Here is a 20,281-nt window from a genome sequence, read left to right on the forward strand (position 1 = left end):
CTGCAGAGTGGGAATGATGGTCGTGTCTTACCCCAGGGGGCTTCCAGGAGGATTAATGAGATGGCGCCTGCCAGGTAGTTCCCCGTGCTGGCACCCAGTACGCACTGTCAGGAGACTGTGGGGGCACGGTGCAGTTCTCCTCGGGGAGAAGTGGGGTCTCAGAGCAGGCCTCAGAGGAGGAAGTGCCTGTGTGCACTCTTGATGGAAAGGACTGTCACCCAGGTGGAAGGGAGAGGATATTCCAGGCCGGGAGCACTGCATGAACCAAGCAACAGAGCACCAGAGCCTTCTCTTTTGAGGCTAATTTCACCAGATCTAAAATAAAAAACTTTTATTTTCAGCATTCCACTATCTGGGATTCCTTTCAGAGTTATCAAAATCTAGCTTCCAAGCTTCAGGCATTTCAGGGTCCCAACAAAACACCATTTTTTATTTTCCCTAAAGCCTGATCTATTTTGAATGTTGATGAGGAATTAGCTTGAGTTTCTCCCTATTTGTGCCTCCCAATATTGTGCTTTCTTTTTACAAATGACAGATCTAGATTGCTGACGCCTTTGAACCAATTGTTCTCTCTGATCTCCAGCTCCTTCTCTGCTGTCATTGCCCAGCCAGTGCTCCCTCATCTCTGTTCTTCTCCTTTGTTTTTTTTTCCCTCTTCTCTTAAATGAATCACTCTGCAAAACTTTCTATCGAATTTTGACCTTTTTCCTTTTCCGTTTGTCAAGGTCATTTTAAATTTTCTTCCAGTCCTGAGTGCCAGCCACCCTCACCCAATTAAGTTTCAGTGTCAAATTTAGTAGGAATGCTTTTGATTCCATATTCAAGATATTAATAAACATGTTAAATCTAGTAGCATTCAGCAGAGGCCCTAACCTTGTGGGATTTCATTTGTTTGTGCTAATATTTGCATATATGATAAATTGACGCCATCTGGACATGAAAAGGAAACTTAGGAAAACATACCATGAAAGTACTGGGTAAAACAGTGCTAAGTCATTAAATTCACTTCTGTCATGCTTCCACTTACTTGTAATTTGAAAGAAAAGGAAGACGATAGTTTTCTTTTCTTTCTCAGAAGACATTAGTATGACTGAATTCAATATTCATTCATTGTTATAGTCAATGTCCCCAGAAGTGCGTCAGTTTCTCCCTGACACTTAATAGCCAGTGACACTGAACAAGTCGCTTAGCTCCACAAGCTTCAGTTTCCTCCTCCATAAAATGGTGATCCCTGACCTACTACAACTAAAGGATTGTTGGGAGATCAAATAAGATAAAGCATGTGGAAAATTCCAAAACTTGATACTGCTTTCAAATTTAAATATTCTATTAAGCTTCCCTGGAGCTTAATTCTAAATAAGATCACACTCTTGTCTGTAGCCTCCTCAGCCCCAGGACATTTTTCTGGCCTAGGGGGATCCCTGGGGTTGGCCCCTGGGTTCTGGTTTCTGTGGAGATTGGGTCTGTGGGAAGCGTTATAGAGGTCCTCTTGCATCCTGTTAGGACTCAGTCCAGTTCTCAGTTCTGGGAAGACCTCAGGATGCCAAAAGGAAAGTCATTCATCTTCATGTCCATGTAATTTGGCTCAGCCAGGAGAATGAAAAATTCCCCAGTCACACCAAGTGCTCACTCGGTGCTGTAATTTGATAGCTTGATCCCAAACAAAGTGAGGAAACCACACCCAAAGTTAACTGCAAAGATGGACCAGGAAGTAAGAGTAGGACCATGAAGATAAGCTGGACAAGGCGCCTGGCTTGTTTGGGACCCAGAAGAGAATCATGGATGTTATCACAGCCGTCCACCCTGGATCTTCTACTTTTAGGGTATGTGAGATTTTTTAGCATTATGTTTACCCAATTCTCCTCTTAAAAGTGTCAAAGCATTGCAGTGTACAGCTGCCTAGTAAAGGAATTTGTAATATAAATGCAAAAATGGTTCTGTCATTCAACAAGATATACTTTTAAGTGACTGAAATAGATAATGATCTCTCCCGCCCTGTCCCCCACTTCTCCACATTTTTATTTTGTGTGTGTTTTCCTCTTTTTTCTCTTTGCTATCTGGTGCATTCAGAAAAACACTTGGGCTCCCTCTGGTGGCCATTCCGGTGTTTCTGCGTGTCTGATGTTAAAGCTGAAATTTTAGTTACATGGCACAAAACGTTTGGATGAAAGTGAAATATTAATAGTAAATGTTATTTTATTTGTAATATGCCTGTACTTGGGGACATCCAAATTAGCCAAACTAGCCAACTCATGCATTCACATGTCTTCCAATCTAATAATTCATTGATATTTGCCTTTCCTAAGTGACGGGGTATCTGATCTGCAAGTCCATAAAAAGATATTTAGTTCGAGTCCTCTAGGTCAAACAGACTTCCTCAGACGTGAGTCTATTAATTAGTAGGTTTTTATAGAATGCTTCCTGTGTATTAAACCAGAGGTAGGCATTGTGGGAACAATTTGTTACCATTTTAAAAATATCTGAACAAGCTTTTCTGTAACAGTTGCAATGTTATCTCTTTTTCTCCTTTAGATCATATTCCCATTCTATATCCTCCATTGAATTTTATCCTATCGTAGTGACTTTTTTTCCAGGCCTGATTACTTTTTAATTGTGTCAATGTATTAGTCAACATATAGATTCAGCTACAGTAACAAAGACCCAAATATAACAGTGTTTTCAAGAAAATAGGAGATGATTTTCCTTCATGTTAACTGTCCAAATGTGAGCTCTCGGGTTAATATGGAACTTCCATATTGTAATTTATTTTTATGATTGAAATTCTCTTATTAATCACTTTCTTGTATTTGCATATATCAAAAATAAGTATATAAATTTAAATTTTAGTGTTTAAAAATTTCTTGTGAGTATAAGTATCTATTAAAATTCTTCTTCTAGATTGAGTTATGACAGTGAGTTGTACAGTTGTCAAAACAAAAATAAATATAGATTTTCACAAATGATTATTAAATATTAAAGTAAATTTTTATTGGAAGTTCATCATTGAGTGAGTTCGGTGCTTTTTAAAAATGAGTTCGTTATCTAGATGCAACAAGAGTTTAAAATCAATTCTTTTCCTTTTTTTGGTTATGGTATATGTAAGTGCTGGGAAAGCTCATTCATATAGCTGAGCAGGTGGGAATGGAAATAATTTTAAATGGCAATGTCGCTAAATTCTTTGACTCCTATGCCGATAGGGTAGCATCTCACGGAGAGATACAGAAGACGGTATAGTTGCAGTCGAGGTGGTGGGAAGTGTTGCATTCTGGATGGATTTTGAACATAGAGGTCATAGGATTTCCTGTGGATAACTATAGGATGAGAAAGAGTCTTTAGGGTTTTTACCTGACCATGTGGAAGGACGCAGTTACCAACAAATAAGGACGGAAGGCTGAGGATAAAGTGAGTTTGGAGACCTAGTTTGAAGGTCACTGTGCTAGTGAGTATCCAGGAATGAAGTGTGATTGGATTTTTGTACCTCTCCAGTCCATTGTTAATGATAATAAACAGTAGAGAGTAGTAATAGATTGGATGTTGGGTATTTATACTGAGTAGTGTGCACCTGAGGCATGAATAAAATTAGAATGTGTCTGAAAGAAATAAAAATGAGACAAGAATTAGCAAGAGTTTGATTAGATTTGTCTTCCCTCCTCCGTTTATTTTGTAGATTTTAAGAGAATTTATGTTTGTGAGTAAACTCTGTATATAACTGCAAGTATCACCTTTTGAATTAATAAAAACTTGATTTATAGAATATTTCAAGCACAAATAGTAAATGAATCAAACTAACAAAGTGCTGCTTAATAGACATCCTCAGGGACCTAATTTAATGAATAGGTAGAGGCATATTATTTGTAACTTAGCCCACAAATTATTTTTGTATGAATCAGTGATTTTAAATGGCTATGGCCTGCATGAAACAATTTGTTTTCTTAATTAGTTTAATCATTCTCTTTATAGTTTCCTATACTACTAAATGGATTAACAAACCCCTTATTCTTAAATAAATTAATTTTCACATCCTAGCTACAAATTTCCAATTAATAAAGTTTGAAGAAGTAAAGGAAGAAAAATGATCATATTTTGTTTAATTCTTTTTAAATCAACTAACATTAAGTGCCTACTATGTGTCATGCAGGCAGTTGGCTCTGGAGATACAAAGTTCAATCAAACTAATTCTTGACTTCAAAGAGCAAACAGCCTAATAGCCTAAACAGCCTAGGAGAGAGCTGGGTAAACAGATAATTGTATCAGAGTGTGAAACTGAGAGAGAGAGGAGTTAAATGCCAAAATACCTCACACATTACAAGAGCAACGGCATTTGAACCCAAAGGATTTCTGAGAAAGGAATGTTTCATTATTCACACCCCCCTAAACATTCTCCCTCTTCACAAGAATGCAGGGTCACTAAGTTACTGTGTAACTCAGGACTATGTAAGTTACAGGCAGCAGAAACCCACATCAAACCACCATAGAAGAAAACAGGAGAGGAAGTTGAGAACTCACATCCCCAGTCCACAGGAAGAGCCAGTGTGGAGCTGGCCTTCAGCTAATAGAAGCCAAGGGCTCTACTTCTCCCCAAGCCTGGAAACATGGCCGCCAACAGTCCCTGGTTCTTCCCCAGCAGCTACAGCTAGAAAACCTGTGGGAAGGACACTGACTGATCTAGCGTGCGTCATGAGGCCCTTCCACCCCAACTCTGGCCAGTGTGGGAGATACCACTGTGGGCTCAGCTCTGAAGATGGGGAGAAAGTCTGTGCCCAGGAGAAGAGGGAACAGGAAATACCAGCTGTTTACAACTCCTCTGCCGTGAGGTGCTTTCAGCTGACTGCTAAAAAAATCAGTCCCTGTACTCTTGTGTACTCAGATAACATCATAACGCAATCAATACCTCATTTGGGGTTAGCCTTCATCCCTTGTTTATGAAGAAATAGGACAGAAGCACTTATGAGAATAATGTTGACATCACATTTTGCAATAGCTTTGATTGCTGTAAGCATTGTGCTTTAGAAATTCCATGCGTTCCATTCAGTCAGAATCATAATTTCTTTTTCACTGTCTTCTTAACATGTATGATGTGGAAATTAACAGGATTTTATCTTGTTAAGTCTTTTGAGCTACTTCGATGTGGGTTCTGAACCAGTAGATGACATAAACAATCCTATTTGTCCTAGAATATTACAGGAATTCTTTTTTAAAAGTCTATTTGATTCTAAGTCTTTAAACTCTATGAGCCAAATTTACATTCCGATGAGTCATTGAAGTTTATATTGTATGCCCAAAAGGAAATGTTTATGCCAAGAGTCTAAAACGAAGTCTAGCAAGACAGTGGATTTTTTAAATATTGGTTATCTTTTACTGATCATAAATGTAATGGTGCTTATGTTGAATATTTGGAAACATAAAAGTATTTTTAAAAATCTCCCATGAATGCCACCACCCAGGGCTCTATGTATTTCTATATTTAACATATAAAAACAAATATACATATAGAAACAAAATTTAGTTCACACTATATATATAGTTTCATAGCCTACTTTTTTCAGTTGTTTTTTTTAAAGGGCTTTTTAAAATTATTTAATGTTATCTCAACCATATTGGAGAATGAATTTCCTCTGCGATAATTCTTTTTCAAACAGCCGTCTCTATCTTGTCAGAGTTCGGTTGGCACCATCCCCTCCCCAGCTCTGTAATTATTTTTGGTTGCGTTGCTGTTCTTCCTTCATTTCTGATGTTCTGTTTCCTCCTGCTATCACTTCCCTCCTGTCTGAAGAACTTCCTTTAGATGTTCTTGTAGAACAGGACTCCTGGCTATAAATGCTCCTAAATTTTCCTTCGTCTGAGATGTCCTTATTTTACCTTCATTCCTAAAGGATGTTTTCACTGGATAGAGAATTACGGGTTGACAGTTTTTAGCTTTCAGCATTTTTTCATGGACCAATATTGATACTTCGTCATTGACTACAGTCCATTGTTTACCCAGATTTCCTTTGTGTTCATGCAGTCTCCTTTTCCTGTTCTGGGATCCTACCTGGCACACCGCTTTACATTTAGCCGGCATGTCTCCTTGGGCTCCTTTTGGCTGTTCTGGTTTCGCAGACTTTCCTTGTTGTTGATGACTTTGACAGATTTGAGGGATACTGGTCAGGTATTTTGGAGAATGTCCCTCAATTGGGATTTTTCTGATTTTTTTTCAAGGTTAGACTCTGATTATGGGTTTTTGGGGGAACGATCACAGAGGTAAAGTACCGTTTTCATCACCTCATGTTAAGAATACATACTATCAGTATGACTTATCCTTGTTGATGTTGACCCTCACTACCTGGTTAAGGTAGTACTGGCCAAGTTTCTCCGCTGTGAAGTCACTCTCCTGCATCCCCCTTTCCTTACTGGACTCTTTGGGAGGAAGTCACTACGCACTGCCCACGCTTCCGTAGGGAGTTATGCCCCACCTCTTGATAACAAACATCTATCTACAGAAATTATTTGGGATTCTTCTGCATGGGAGATTTGCCTCTTCTCCTACATTTGTTTATTTATTTATTCAGTCAATTCTTTTTATCAGTATGGACTCATGGGTATTCATTTTATACCTTGGGTTATAATCCAGTGCTACTGTATTTATTTTCTTGCTCAAATTCTTCCAGCTTTGGACATTCGGCGCTCTTTCAGTTGACACCTGTGTTTCTTTGACATACTCCCATCATTATATTTTGTTTTGTGTTTCTGGACACTTCCTTACTTTCTGACCCAACTAGATGCTTGTATATTCCCTGCCCCCGTCTTAGCAACCACCATTTTGCCAAGGATCCTTGGCTCCTTTTATTGAAGAATGATACTAGAAACCAAGATCTAGACGGTAGGTGTGTTTGTTGGTACTGGGACGTCATTGCTTCTAAGCCCTTTTAGCTGAGAGAGCAAGAAAATATATGTGGGTGTACTACTCCATGCATATATACATATCTATAAATATAGATACAGTATCTGTATCTATATTTAGCAAAGTCTGAGTTCATACTGATTTTTCTGACTTATCTATTACCACATGGATTGTTCTAGCTTTTTCTCCTTGCTTGTCTGTAACTTACCCCTCCAACAGTGAGAAATTTGACTCACACCATCTGCCATCTATTTATTTAAGTGTCTAATTCCAGTATATATGTATAGTGGTTTAAGACCGATTGCCTGTACCTCCATGTGAAACAAACTTTATCAGGATAACGTAGAATAGAGTGTTCTGTACAAGTGTTTTTGCCTTTGGTCTTACATACTCCACTCATTTCCAAAATCATTTGTCAGCATCTTCCCCACCTCCCTTGCCCCACTCCCTTCAGTGAGGTTATTTCATAAATTTGTATTATATCAAATTCTTTTGTCACAGTCTGCATTCCATCCTGAGATCTCTAACCTCCTGAATGATTTTTTTTAATCTGCATATTTTGTTTCACTCCTTGTGCTGTAAAGTGTCTATGGATTTTGACAGAGGCAGTGTCACATATCTGCCTTTGCAGTTTCACTGCCCTAAAAAATTTTCTGTGCTTCACCTGTCGATCCCTCCTCCATATCCAAAGCCTTGGCAACCACTAATTTGTTTATTCTCTCTATAAGTTCACCTTTTTCAGAATGTCATGTACATGGCATGATACAGTATGTAGCCTTTTCAGACTGGCCTCTTTCGCTTAGCAATATATGTTTAAGGTTCAGTGTTCTTGCATGGCTTGATAGTTTATTCCTTTTATCGCTGAATAATATTCCTTCGTATAGATGAACCCAGTTTGTTTATTCATTCTCCTATTGAAGGACATCTTGGTTGCTTACATTTCTTGGCAATTATAAATAAAACTGTTATAAACATTCATGGATAGATTTTCCTGTGGACATAAGTTTTCAAATCAGTGGGGCAAATACTTGGGAATACAGTTGCTGGATTGTATGGTAAGACTATGTTTAGCTTTGTAAGAAACTGCCAAGCTTTCCTCCAAAGTAGCCATACATGCATTTTGCATCCCTGCCTGCAAGGAATGTTACTTTGTTTTGCATCTTCACCAGCAGTTGGTATTGTCCGTTTTTTGGATTTTAGCTATTCTAATGTAGTGGTACCTCATTCTTGTTTTGATTTTCATTACCCAACTGACAAATGATGTTGAACATCTTTCCATATGCTATGTGCCATCTGTATATCTTCTTTGTGGAAGCATCTGTTAAGATCTTTTGCCCACTTTTTAATTGGGTTGTTTTCTTATTGTTTTAAGGCGTCTTTGTATATTTTGGATACAAATCCTTTATCAGATGTGTGTTTTGTAAATATTTTCTGCTGGTCTGTGGCTTGTATTTCATCTTCTTAACACTGTCCTTCCCAGAATAGAAGTTTTTAATTTCAGTGAAGATCAATATTAATCTTTTCTTTCATGGATCATGCTTTTTGTATTGTACCTAAGAACTCATCACCAAACTAAAGATCATTTAGATTTTCTCCTATGTTTTCTTCTAGAAGTTTTATAATTTTGCTTTTACATTTAGGTCTGTGATCCATTTTGAGGGGTTTTATTGTTGTTTCTGTGAGAGGTATATGATCTATGCTTAGGTTTGTTTTTAGCATATGAGCATCCAAGTTTTTGGCACGTGTGCATCTAAGTTTTCCAGCTCCATTTGTTGAAAAGACATTATATTTGTTCCATTGAATTGCCTTTGCTCCTTTGTAAAAGATCAGTTGACTGTATTTATATGGGTCTATTTCTGGGCTCCCTGTTCTGTTCCATTCATCCTTGTGTTTATTCTTTCACCGATAATCCACTGTCTTAATTACTATGGTTTCAAAGTAAGTCTTAAAATTGAGTAGTGTGTCTCCTCCAACTTTGTTCTTCTGTATTGTATTGACTATTCTAAGTCCCTCATCTGCCTCCTGGAAGGAGCCCCATTTGTGTAAAAAGAATGAAACTTTCAGTTCTCAAAAATTTTTTTAGGTTTGAGGGGTAGGACAGTAACATAGGAAGAGTTCAGTCTTTATTTGGAAAAGAGATTTACCTGAAAATACAGCCCACCATTTCTTTCATTTTCAGCTGCACAAAGCAGGGATGTGTGGCATTGCCAATGCCAGGGACGGGTAGAGACAAGCAAACAAGTAAGCAGTGAGTCCTCTCTTAATGTCGTGGGCGGGTGCCCAGAGCCGGCCTCCATCACCACCACATCAAGTCGTGACTACCTTCCCACACTTAGGCTGTTTCTGTTTCGTGGCTGTAAAACCCAACCCTTCCACAATCTGGAGCCTCCTGAAACGGAAGCAGATGGGAAGGAGATACTCGGTGATTTCTCTGAAAACAGCCTGTTAATCACCAAGTCTTGTGATTAACCCCAGTCTGCCTGAAACCTTAATCAAAGGACTGTGGTAGCTTAGTTATCTGCAGCCAAACATTTCTCCTTTCTCAAAGAGATGTGAAAAATCTGTCCTCAGGGTGAGCTATAATCCCCATCTTACTTCAAAAAATTTATGTCCACAGTTTAAGTTTCTAGTCAATAAAAGAGCACAATAACATTTGATTCCTTCTCATTGTACTTCCAGATGTTTCAGGTATCTCTAAAGCCTTTCAAATTACTTTGAATAAAAAAACTGCGACCCTGAGGCAGAAATGCCAAGTTTCTAAAGTATGCTTAAGCCTCCTTTGGCTTATTATTTCTCCGGTAATAGTAAGGCTTTAAAATATGGGTTTTTCTTCTTATGTACACTCAAGAAAATTAGAAAAATACAGAAAGGGGAAGGAAGAAAAATATGAGTGTAATCAAATTTTTAAAATTTTATATATCACACTACTTATTTCTTTGGCCCTTTTAGGTACACAGTTGGCATATCGAATTGAAACCATCATCTGCACTAGTGCAACTTGATGATTGAAAAAAAAAAAAGAAGACTGTATTTAGGGAACCTGGTTTATGAGCCAGATGTGAAATGAAGTTGGTGTCTTGATGTAGTATGCTACTTTTCTGCTTTGTGTTCCTATTTTATATAATATGCCTTTCAGGACTTTGATCACTTTTGCTTTGATGAGCTTTGTAAAGGCTCAAAAGGTTTCTTGAAAACATTGATAGGTTTTGCTATTCCAGGAATTTGCATAACATTGATCTAATATAGTGCTGCTCTTAGGTTCCTGAGTTCTTAAAGGTTAGCAAAATCGTTTCTATGTTCTTCTCCTGTATTGGTACTAAGATTGTGTTTATTATAGCTTTAGCCTACTGGATTGTTTGAGACAAAAAAAAAATCTTTTAAAATTTCCAGTCAATACAGACAAATACACCCACATGCAGAAGACAGTACAAAAATCAATTTGGTGCGTGATTTTCAATTCAAAGTGTAGGACAAAGCACTTTTTTTTCCCCGGTAATTATTTTACCTTTCCCAACTGGGAGTTACTATGCTATTAAATTAAGGGCCTAGGGCATTTTGCAAAGCATGCATTTAAAAGCTAGGATAATCTATTTGTATTTTCCTGTTGGAAATTTTTGTCTTAATTGATTAATTTGTTCCACGTTAATATTTATTAGTTGTAATGCAAAAGCCAATGGGTATATTCAAGAGGCCAAAGATAGATCATTTTTTTCTAAGAGTTTATCCAGAAAAAAATGTCCCGTCCAAAGTTGTCTTCAACGCAAGCCTCATAATTTGTCAGTATGTGTAGGAACCTGAGTCTGTGACCTGGATATTCTGCTTCTGGGAATAGACCCAGAGAAGATAACCCTAAATATGGACAGGTAAGGGGAATTTTTTTGCCTAAATTCAAAACATATTTATACTAGCAAATTATTAAAAGCAACTTAAAGGTGCAATGACAGGAGAACCATTACATTATGCTATATACAGTTAATGAAATTTTTACATGATCGTTATAAAGAATTCGTAGTAATATGTGAAATTGTTTATGATTTAGTGTTATGTAAAAAGAGGGGATACAAAGTTATCTAGAGTATAATCACACTTCAGGTAAAAATTAAAAGAAACCCACACTTAGACAAAAGGGATTAATATTAATATTCCAAAATACTAATCATAGCCATCTTTGAGTGGTGGTTTGTATGATTAAAAATTTTTATACTTTTCAGTAAGCATGCATTATTTTGTAATGAGAAAGGTAAAAACCAATAACTAAATATATGTCCTTACTACAACTAATAATCTGTCCTATGTCTTCCTGGTTTTGCTGAATCTGTGGTGTCTTCATATGTAGCATCTTCTAAGCCAGCCCTGGTGGTCTAGTGGTTAAGATTCAGCACTCTTACCTCTATGGCCCAGGTTGCTTTCCTGGTCAGGGAACCACACCACCCGTCTGTTGGATGTCACACTATGGTGGCTCTGTGTTGCTGTGATGCTGAAAGCTGTGCCGTTGGTATTTGAAATATCAGCGGGGTCACCCATGGTGGACAGGTTTCAGCAGAGCTTCCAGACTAAGACAGACTAGGAAGAAGCATGTGGCCACCCACTTCCAAAAAAAATTGGCCATGAAAACCACAGGAACAGCAGCAGAGCATTGTCAGATACAGCGCCAGAAGATGAGAGGATGGCCCAAAAGACCAGGCAGAGTTCAGTTCTGCTGTACACAGAGTTATTTGGAGTCAGAATTAGCTCGACAGCATTAACAACAACAAAGCACCTTCCTGTGCTTTCTCCCACCTTTTTCAACTCCAACTCTATGCCAACAGCCAGACTAAGGGACTCAGGATACTTTAAACTCCCTTCTGTGATTTTGGCTCCAGCCTACAATGCCGTTCTGCTTCCTCTCTACCCATTAAATCCTGTTCTTCCGAAAGACCTGGTTCAAATCCTACCTCCTCTGGGAAGGCTTCCTTGAGCCACCTTGGACAACTGTTGCCCTCCCCATCTTCTTCTGTCTCTAAAATACTTGTGGTCTGTATCCAGGGTTCGGCTGGATGTGATTTTCATCCGTTTGTGCCAGTCCACAACAGCACGGGCATCCCCTGACCCTATGAAGTCTACCTGCTCGTTCATCAGGGCTGACAGGGCAGGTGACGTGGGTAATGACTGCCTAGGAAGGTGGATGCATTTTCTGACTGTTCATTACCTTAACTTAAAAAATCAGTTGTATGTTTTTCACAACATGTAACATTAAACGTGTGTCACTTATTTTGAATTTAACACATGGCCTAAAATTACTGTGAGAATTTCTGAGACTTTTGATGGATTCAATTTAGACCTTCAGAAACCTATATTTGGCTATTGATAACCACTTGTCACTCTCTCAAGAGTCAAATCATTGGGCTGCTTAAGTGTTATAGCTGAGAAGAATGTGATCATATTGTATTTACAATGGAATATATGAATAAATAAAACATACTGATATTTTAGTAATACTTACTCTGATCTGTAGAAAAAGGTATGCTTTGCCAGGTATAGCTAGTGTTTAAGTCAAATAGCTGTAAAACATTTAATTATATTCTAACTTAAACACTCTTTTTGTTTTAATTTTTCATTTGTTTATATATCTTTGAGGGAGTTTTTGGTGATTTAAGCAGATACTTGATATTTGCAATCAATATTGTAAAGTTTTCCAGAATCACTAAATGAATGAATATGTCTAAAAATGCTAGGTAGTCAGTTAGGCTCACTCTCACCGTGTTCTGCTCCTGAAGGCCACCCTGTGGAGGTTGATGGTGGTGACATTTGTGCTGGGTGCTTTTCATGTATACACACATATGTGCAATCTCTTTTTTCATTTGAGTCACCTTCAAAGGAAAATTGAGGGTTACTAATTGCTGCCCATTGGGCTGTATGTCAGGATCACATATGACTTGGTGCAACTCAAATGTTAAGTTTCAAAATCTCAAGGTCTCCTTTACTTTTTTCTATGTGTAATGGAGGGTTAGTAAATATTTTCTTAATTTTTTTCTAAAACGTGAAGATTAAGTTAATTGCCTGTTCTAAAACAGGTTTTTTCTTTTAACTTTTTGTTGAAACTTAGCATCTACGTTTAAGAAAGTGCACAGGTCATTTAGGCCAGTACATTTTCGCAGACACACCTATGTAAACAGCACTCAAATCAAGAAATGGAATATGACCACCATCGCTTCTCGGCCTTTTGGCTAAGATCAAGTGCAGAACGTGACCACCACCCCAGAAGGAAACTCACGCTCTAGCCATCCTCCAACTAAGGGTATCTGTTTTTATACTTTAGATAGATGAAGTACCTGGTATATACCTTCTGTATCCAACTTCTCTCATTGAATACTATGTTTGTGAGATTTATCCACATCATTGTGTGCAGTTGTAAACTGTTTTTTCTCACTCTGTCATGGGAATATACCACATTCTATTGTCCATTCTGTTGTTGGTGGGCTATTGTGAGTAGCTATTGTCTGAACATTCTAGTATATGTCTTTTGGTGAATGTATGTACACATTTTATTGGGCTTCTACGTAGCAGTGGATTTCTGCAGTGTTAGGAATACATGTGTTTGTATTTGGGATCTGTGCATGGACTTCTGGAATTCTGTTAAGCCCTGAAATGATAAGCAGAATTTTGGGTGTATGAATATGCATCTTGGAGGTTCCGTCACTCATATGAATTTCTGAAAAGTGTCCAAAAAACACTCAGAAATACGTATCAAAACAAGGACAACTCAAAACTGATATGATAAACAAGGAAAAAAATAAGAGGAAGTCAAGACGATGGACGGGGTGGTTGCACATGACTAGGACAATTTGTTTCAAGAACTTCCTTGATCTAAAGGAAATACAAAGGCATCAACTTTAAATTAATGTTTCTCTCTTCCAATCTTAAAACACCTATTGCAGATCTGAGTGAATCTGGAGAGAAAAGTTATTCCGAGGAAGGAAGAAGCAACAGTAAAATAGTCTACAAATTATTTGCCGACATCCAATTAACTTAGCCTCCATATCTAACCATAAGAGCCAAACTGAAATTTCAGAAATGAAAAGTGGAACAGTTCTTTCCATTCTTTTTCTACTGCTGCCAGATAAAAGCTCCTCAAAGATTCCTGCACATATTAATCAAATAAATATTTCATGAATAATCTCTGTGAACGAAGCACCTACAGGGATTCCAAGATAACAAGAACACAATATTTGATTTTTCAGGAGCTCGTGTTGTACGTGGAGAAATAGATACGTAAGTAACTGTGGCATGAGCACTGAAATATTCGCTGTAATGGAGATTCAGGAAATGCAGAAGGGCCCAAAGGTCAACTCAAGACACAGTTGATGTCTGTGGGAAATGTATTTCATAGATTCCTTAAAATCAAAAAATTCAGGAATACCCTTATCTGATCACTAATCTCCCCAAATGATTCTTTAAATGGTTTCATCTGATTGAATCTTCAGAGCACCTAGGATGAGAAAAATCACATGTAGTGGGCTGATGTTGTTTTTAAAAAATAGTTTCTATAGCTTCTCAGATTGTATCAGAGGGTGTGTCTCTAATTGGGCCTGTCTCATTATAAAACATTTTGTAACCCAAACCTAGCATTGTAACCCAGGCTGAGCATCATTTGCCACAATAACCCCCTTTGAATTCTAATCAATCATTTTAGCACAGTTCAGAGGATATTCTCAAATATCCATGGAATAACTTGATATTTACATGTTTTTATTCCAACCACAATTACATAACAGGATAATATATTATATTATATGTTGTTATATATAGTATGTTATTATAAGTGTGTTGTTATGTTATATAATTTTAAGGGTTAGTCTATACCCAAATGGCTTTGTAAGAGTTATTATTTGAAAATACTTCCAAATTTTTAATAGATAAGAATGTTGCACGGCCGGCTCCATGGCCGAGTGGTTAAGTTCACATGCTCCGCTGTGGTGGCCCAGGGTTCGGATCCTGGGCGCGGACATGGCACTGCTCATCAGGCCACGTTGAGGTGGCGTCCCACATCCCACAACTGGATGGACCTGCAACTAAGATATACAACTATGTACGGGGGGCGGGGTGGGGGGGTGTTGGAGAGATAAAGCAGGAAAAAAAAAAAAGATTGGCAACAGTTGTTAGCTCAGTGCCAATCTTTAAAAAAAAAAACAAAGAATGTTGCTTGTCTTTCAGGATATGTAAGAGAGCTGTGATCTTGATTATATATTATGTAAATATGCATATTTATATTTATAAATCTGTTCTCTACACCTAGATTTTAACAACCCAGGTTAGTAGCCATTTCTTATGGTTTTGTTTTTTTTTTTTTTGATGGGGAGGGAATGATGCAAACTTCAGGGTTTTTCAAAGTCCAGTTTTTAGAAGTCCAGTCCCACAATTAAAGCTCAAGCATGACCCAAACTCTGCTAGTCTTTGCAGAATCCAATTTTTTTGGTGAGGGTAGCAGGGAAGAGGCTGGGTTTTGGAGTGAGCAGTGGCGGAGTTTCTGGGATGCATCCTGAGTCTCAGTGATGGCCCATGGCAGAGGCCACAAGGCTTGGCTAAGGGAACCTGCAATGTGGTTGGGGCCTTGTTCCGGACTGTGTCATCCCTCAGCCTGTCTCAGTGGCTCTTCCATATTGTCTGAGTTTTTTATTATCCATTAATAAATTCCTGTTCTTCCTCAACCAGCTAGAATAAGCATACAGACTGAGGTACGCAGCGAATTCTCAAAATACTTAAGCTATTGATATTTAGATTCACATTGTAAACACTCCTTCATTTTCAAATACTAATTTCATAAATATTGAATGTGATTATTTTTCACCTTATTCCCTGAGGAGGGTAATTTAAGGATTATATTGTGTTACACCTATGCTTAGGAACCTTATTAAATGTTTATATAATGAATTTGGTTGAGGTGAGTTATTTGTAATTTAGAAATTTTGAAGTATGTTATTGTGAATATTAAGTATATTATTCAAATACTTCTAGAGGCCAAATACATTTTCTTTAATAAATTCTAAGGATTTAATTTTCCTGTGAGGTACTTGAGTATTCACAAAAAATAAAAATAAAAGTGGTTTGGAAATGACTCCTTTAAAAACTAGAAAACATATTGGTTTATTTGGTTAATATAAATGTTGTTAAGGGATGACCTTATGATTGTATCAACTAGACCCAATCTTTAGGAAACACTTACATTTTAGTGAGGGATTATGAAGTTATGGATCCAAAGAGTGTTCCTGGTAGGCATCCAGTTCCTCGATGCTCAAAGTGTGGCTCACAGACCAGTGGCATCAACCTCAATTGTCAGAAATGGAGAATCTCAGGTCACACCCCAGACCAATGGAATCAAAATCTGTGTTTTAATGAGAACTCCATGTGATTCATACAGATATTAAAATTTGAAAACCACTCATTTCATCAAATACAAAACCCAGTCCATTAAAAAAAAAAGGCAGGGGAAGAGAGGCATTACTCGGTAGTCCTCTCTATCAAGAAGTTTCTACTCAATTGCAAGTCATTGAAGCCATTTTTCATGCCACAGTGGTAAAGGAAACAGCCAGTCCTTTTCTTCTCAACACTCCTTCATACACCTGAACACTTCAGTTACTAACTTGTCACAAACCCCTCTCTGAACACGTAAGTTAGCCCTCACCACCTCTCGGGGAGAGTTTTCTCTTCACTCACCCACAAATGAAGTCTGCTAGAACGAATGACTCAATGAAGAAATTCTGCTGTTCATTCAATAAATATTTGCTGAGTAGCTGCTGTGTGCCAAAAACTGAGGGATAAAACAGTGAGCGAAACTAGATCTTGCCTTCAGGGAGCTAACATTTCAGCGGAGAAGACAGAAAAGAAACAAATATATAAAATGTCAAGTGTGATAAATGCTATAGCAAAAGGGATAGAAAATGCCAGATTTGGGGCAGGGATACTGTATGCTATCGGATGGGCAGAGCAGGCCTCTCTGAGAAGGTGTATTTGAGCAGAGACCTGAAGGAGGTGAGGGTGTGAGCCATGGATACTGGGAAGGGTGGATCCAGACAGAAGGAAGACTGGGGAGTGGACTGAGCAGGGAGATGAAGAGTGGAGATGAGGTCAGAGAGGTGAGAGGAGCCAGATGGATAGACTGGACCTTGTCTAGAGTTTGATTTTGTGGGAGGAGAAGCCATTGGAGGTTTTTAGGCAGAGTAACATGATCTGACCTATGTTTTTATGAGATCATTCTGGCTCTGCGGTTGAGAATGGTGGGGATAGAAGCATGCAGACCTTCTAGGACACTATCACGATCCTAGACAAGATAAGATCATGGCTTGGACAAGGCTTGTGTGGCTGTTGAGTGCTTGAAATATAGCTAATGAGACTGAGGAACAGAATTTTTTTATTTTAATTAATTTAAATGTAAATGACTACATGGCTACTACATGACTACATAGCCAGTACGTGGCTAGTGGCTACCATATTGGACAGCACAGTTCTAGAAATCATAGATAATGTCATCATATCTTTTCTTTCCTCTGCAATATTAGTGCAGTGTTGGGCAGATAGACAGTGCTTAATAAGTAGATTAATGACAAGATTATTTCTCTGACCCCTTCTAGTCCTAAAATATCTATGATTCTATGCACCCAAGATTGTTCTGAGTCTTTTTTGACGTGACCCTTGTAGTTTCTGATAACTTCCTTGCTGTCTTGTATGTCGAGATATTCCAGGCTCATCTTATACATTTCTTGCATCTAGAATCAGCCATTTCTCCCAAGAAGACTTGACTTCAAAACTCAAGATGTTTATTCTTTGGTCATTGTTTTAAAGCCTTACAGAGATTTCTTTATAGTGAGAATCTTGAGTTTTCAAGGACACAGGGATGATAGAAGTAGAATATCCCATAATTTCTCATTTGCTTTATCCTTCTTTATGCATGTAGACTGAGGTTAACAATGCTAAATGTCTGTCAATAAATGATTATTTAATAAATTATGGCCTATCTCTGCAACGGCATACTGTGCAGCTACCCAAAAGTACATGTAGGGACAAAGAAAGGATGAGGTAGCTCTTTATGTTCTGATGTGAAAAGATCTCTAAGATATGTTAAGTGAAAGAAGTAAGATCAGACCAATATATATACCATTTGTGTGGGAGAGGAGTAGGGGACAGAGTATATATTTATGTTAGCCTGTATACGCCAATTAATTTAGCATCTTCAGCACAAGAGATTTTCTAAAATGTGTCATGTGAACGATTCTCTTGCCTTTGGATTGTACCCAGCAGGAACCCAACCCCCTGGCTTCAGGGAAAGTAGAGGTTCAACCATAGCGTTTCTATATTCTTTCTATTTTAAAGTATTAAATAAATGTTAACTTCCAGTATCCACCATGCCCAGATTTAAATTTGAGATTATAAAAGGAAATGGCAGGGTGTTCTAGATCTTAGATTAATAAACACCAATCCATAAAAGTTTTAATAATTGAACTATGTCTCTAAACCTTACACTCACTTTGTTTCCCAGAAGTGTGCAGCACTCTGTTCCCAAAATTGAAATAAGCAGATAGGCAGGGCTGAATTCTGACTTTGTTGACAAAATTTCTTGTAATGGAAAAGAGGGTGAATGATGAGGCCAAGCTTAGATTTGTAAAAAGAGGAGGGAAAGAGGGTTTAATAATTCATCACAGAGTTTGTATTTCCATGAAAATCACAGTTGTGAGGATAAACATGCCACGATGGACAGTGACCTCCATGGAATATTATGATTGATTATTTTGCATCTCTTAGCTCCTATTATTGAAATGAAAATTTAATATGTTGGTATTATCATTGTAAGAAAATCTGGGCCTGATCTGGCCAATTCATAAGGGAAAAAATGAACCACTTTGTGTAAGAACTCCAGGAGAACCATTTCAACTGTAAAAAATGGGTCCCTCTCCAAAAAATGAGCATTTCATTTGTTGCCTCCCAATATCTGGCTTGGGAATGTGCAGTAGATGTGTAGACACACTCCTAGAAAACAAACACTCCAAAGATCCAATATATTAAAAGAAAGATTAGTATGTAATTGAGGCTCTCTCCTGCTACTGGAAGAAATCAGAAACAATCTTTCTTGTAGATTAGGGATTGACAGAATCATTCTAAAAACATGCCATCCTGCAGCATTGCATTAAGACACGTGGCAGAGAAACCATCTGGTCGCTGGAGAGTAGCTCCCAGACCAGTCCAGAGAAGCATCAGGGCAGCCCTTTTCTGTAGGTACTTCTTTGTTCCAGTCTCATGGACTCACCAAGCAGCCTTCAGTACACTTCAGTCTCTTCTGAATTTATAAGTCTGATCAAATAGTCAGACTTCAGCCTGAGACTAAAGTACAGACTTCAGTTCCCACAATTTAAAAGCCACATTAAAAAAAATAGGAACATGTATTTATTTGGTTGGACTGAGTCGTCTCAGCTCAGTGAAATATACACATGAAATAATCCGTCTCACCAGTAACCACTCTTAACTGTGTTGAGTTGAATGCTTTCTTACCCACTGGTACTTAGCAACCATAAAAACACCTCAGTCTTAATCCATAAATTTTTTGTCACTTTGGGCCCTAAAAATATTATTTCAGTTATTAAGTATTAGTCACGTCCATTTTCTGATTAAGACTTTATGTTTTAGAGCAGTTTAAACTTCACAGCAAAATTGAGGGGAAAGCTCAGAGATTTCCTGTATGCCCCCTGCCCTCCACACGTGTGTATCCTCCCCTGTTATCAACATCCCTCACCAGAGTGGTACATTTGTTACAATGGATGAACCTACATTGACGCACCATCATCACCCAGAGTCCATAGCTTACATGATGGTTCATTCTTGGTGTTGTACATTCTATGAGTTTGGACAAATGTATAATACATGTATCCGTCATTATGGCATCATACAGAGTATTTTCACTGCCCTAAAAATCCTCTATGCTTGCCTGTTCATCCCTCCCCTACAACCCCTAACAATCACTGATCTTTTTACTGTCTCCATGGTTTTGCCTTTTCCAGAATGTCATATAGTTGGAATCATACAGAATATAGCCTTTTCGGATGGCTTCTTTCACTTCTATGCATTTAAGGTTTCTCCATGTCTTTTCATAGCTTGATATCTCATTTCCTTTTAGTGCCGAATAATATTCCTTTATCTGGATGTACCACAGTTTATTTATCCATTCATCTATTAAAGGACGTCTTGGTTGCTTCCAGTTTTGGCAATTATGAGTAAAGCTGCTATAAACATCCACGTGCAGGTTTTTGTGTGGACATAAGCTTTCAACTCTTTTGGGTAAATACCAAGGAGCACAATTACTAGAACATATGATAAGAGTATGTTTAGCTTTCTAAGAAACCACCAAACTGTCTTCCACAGTGGCTGCACCATTTT

At 37.9% G+C, this 20,281-nt stretch overlaps 1 protein-coding gene across 10 annotated transcripts in view; it reads left to right on the top strand.

The window, feature by feature from the left end:
- RAPGEF4 (Rap guanine nucleotide exchange factor 4) overlaps positions 1 to 20,281 on the top strand; it is a 296,243-nt gene that overhangs the window by 174,885 nt on the left and 101,077 nt on the right. Inside the window, exon 2 of one of the 10 annotated variants that reach the window (XM_046658769.1) lies at positions 1,651 to 1,823. The exons of 8 other annotated variants lie outside the window; for them this stretch is intronic. In XM_046658769.1, the coding sequence (XP_046514725.1) occupies positions 1,779 to 1,823 (45 nt within the window). In that variant the 5' untranslated portion in view covers positions 1,651 to 1,778. Of the gene's footprint in view, positions 1 to 1,486; positions 1,824 to 20,281 lie in introns of those variants that run through there. One more of the 10 variants, XM_046658768.1, reaches the window with a different exon arrangement.

Source organism: Equus quagga, chromosome 4, assembly GCF_021613505.1.
Source record: "Equus quagga isolate Etosha38 chromosome 4, UCLA_HA_Equagga_1.0, whole genome shotgun sequence".
Lineage (NCBI taxonomy): Eukaryota > Metazoa > Chordata > Mammalia > Perissodactyla > Equidae > Equus > Equus quagga.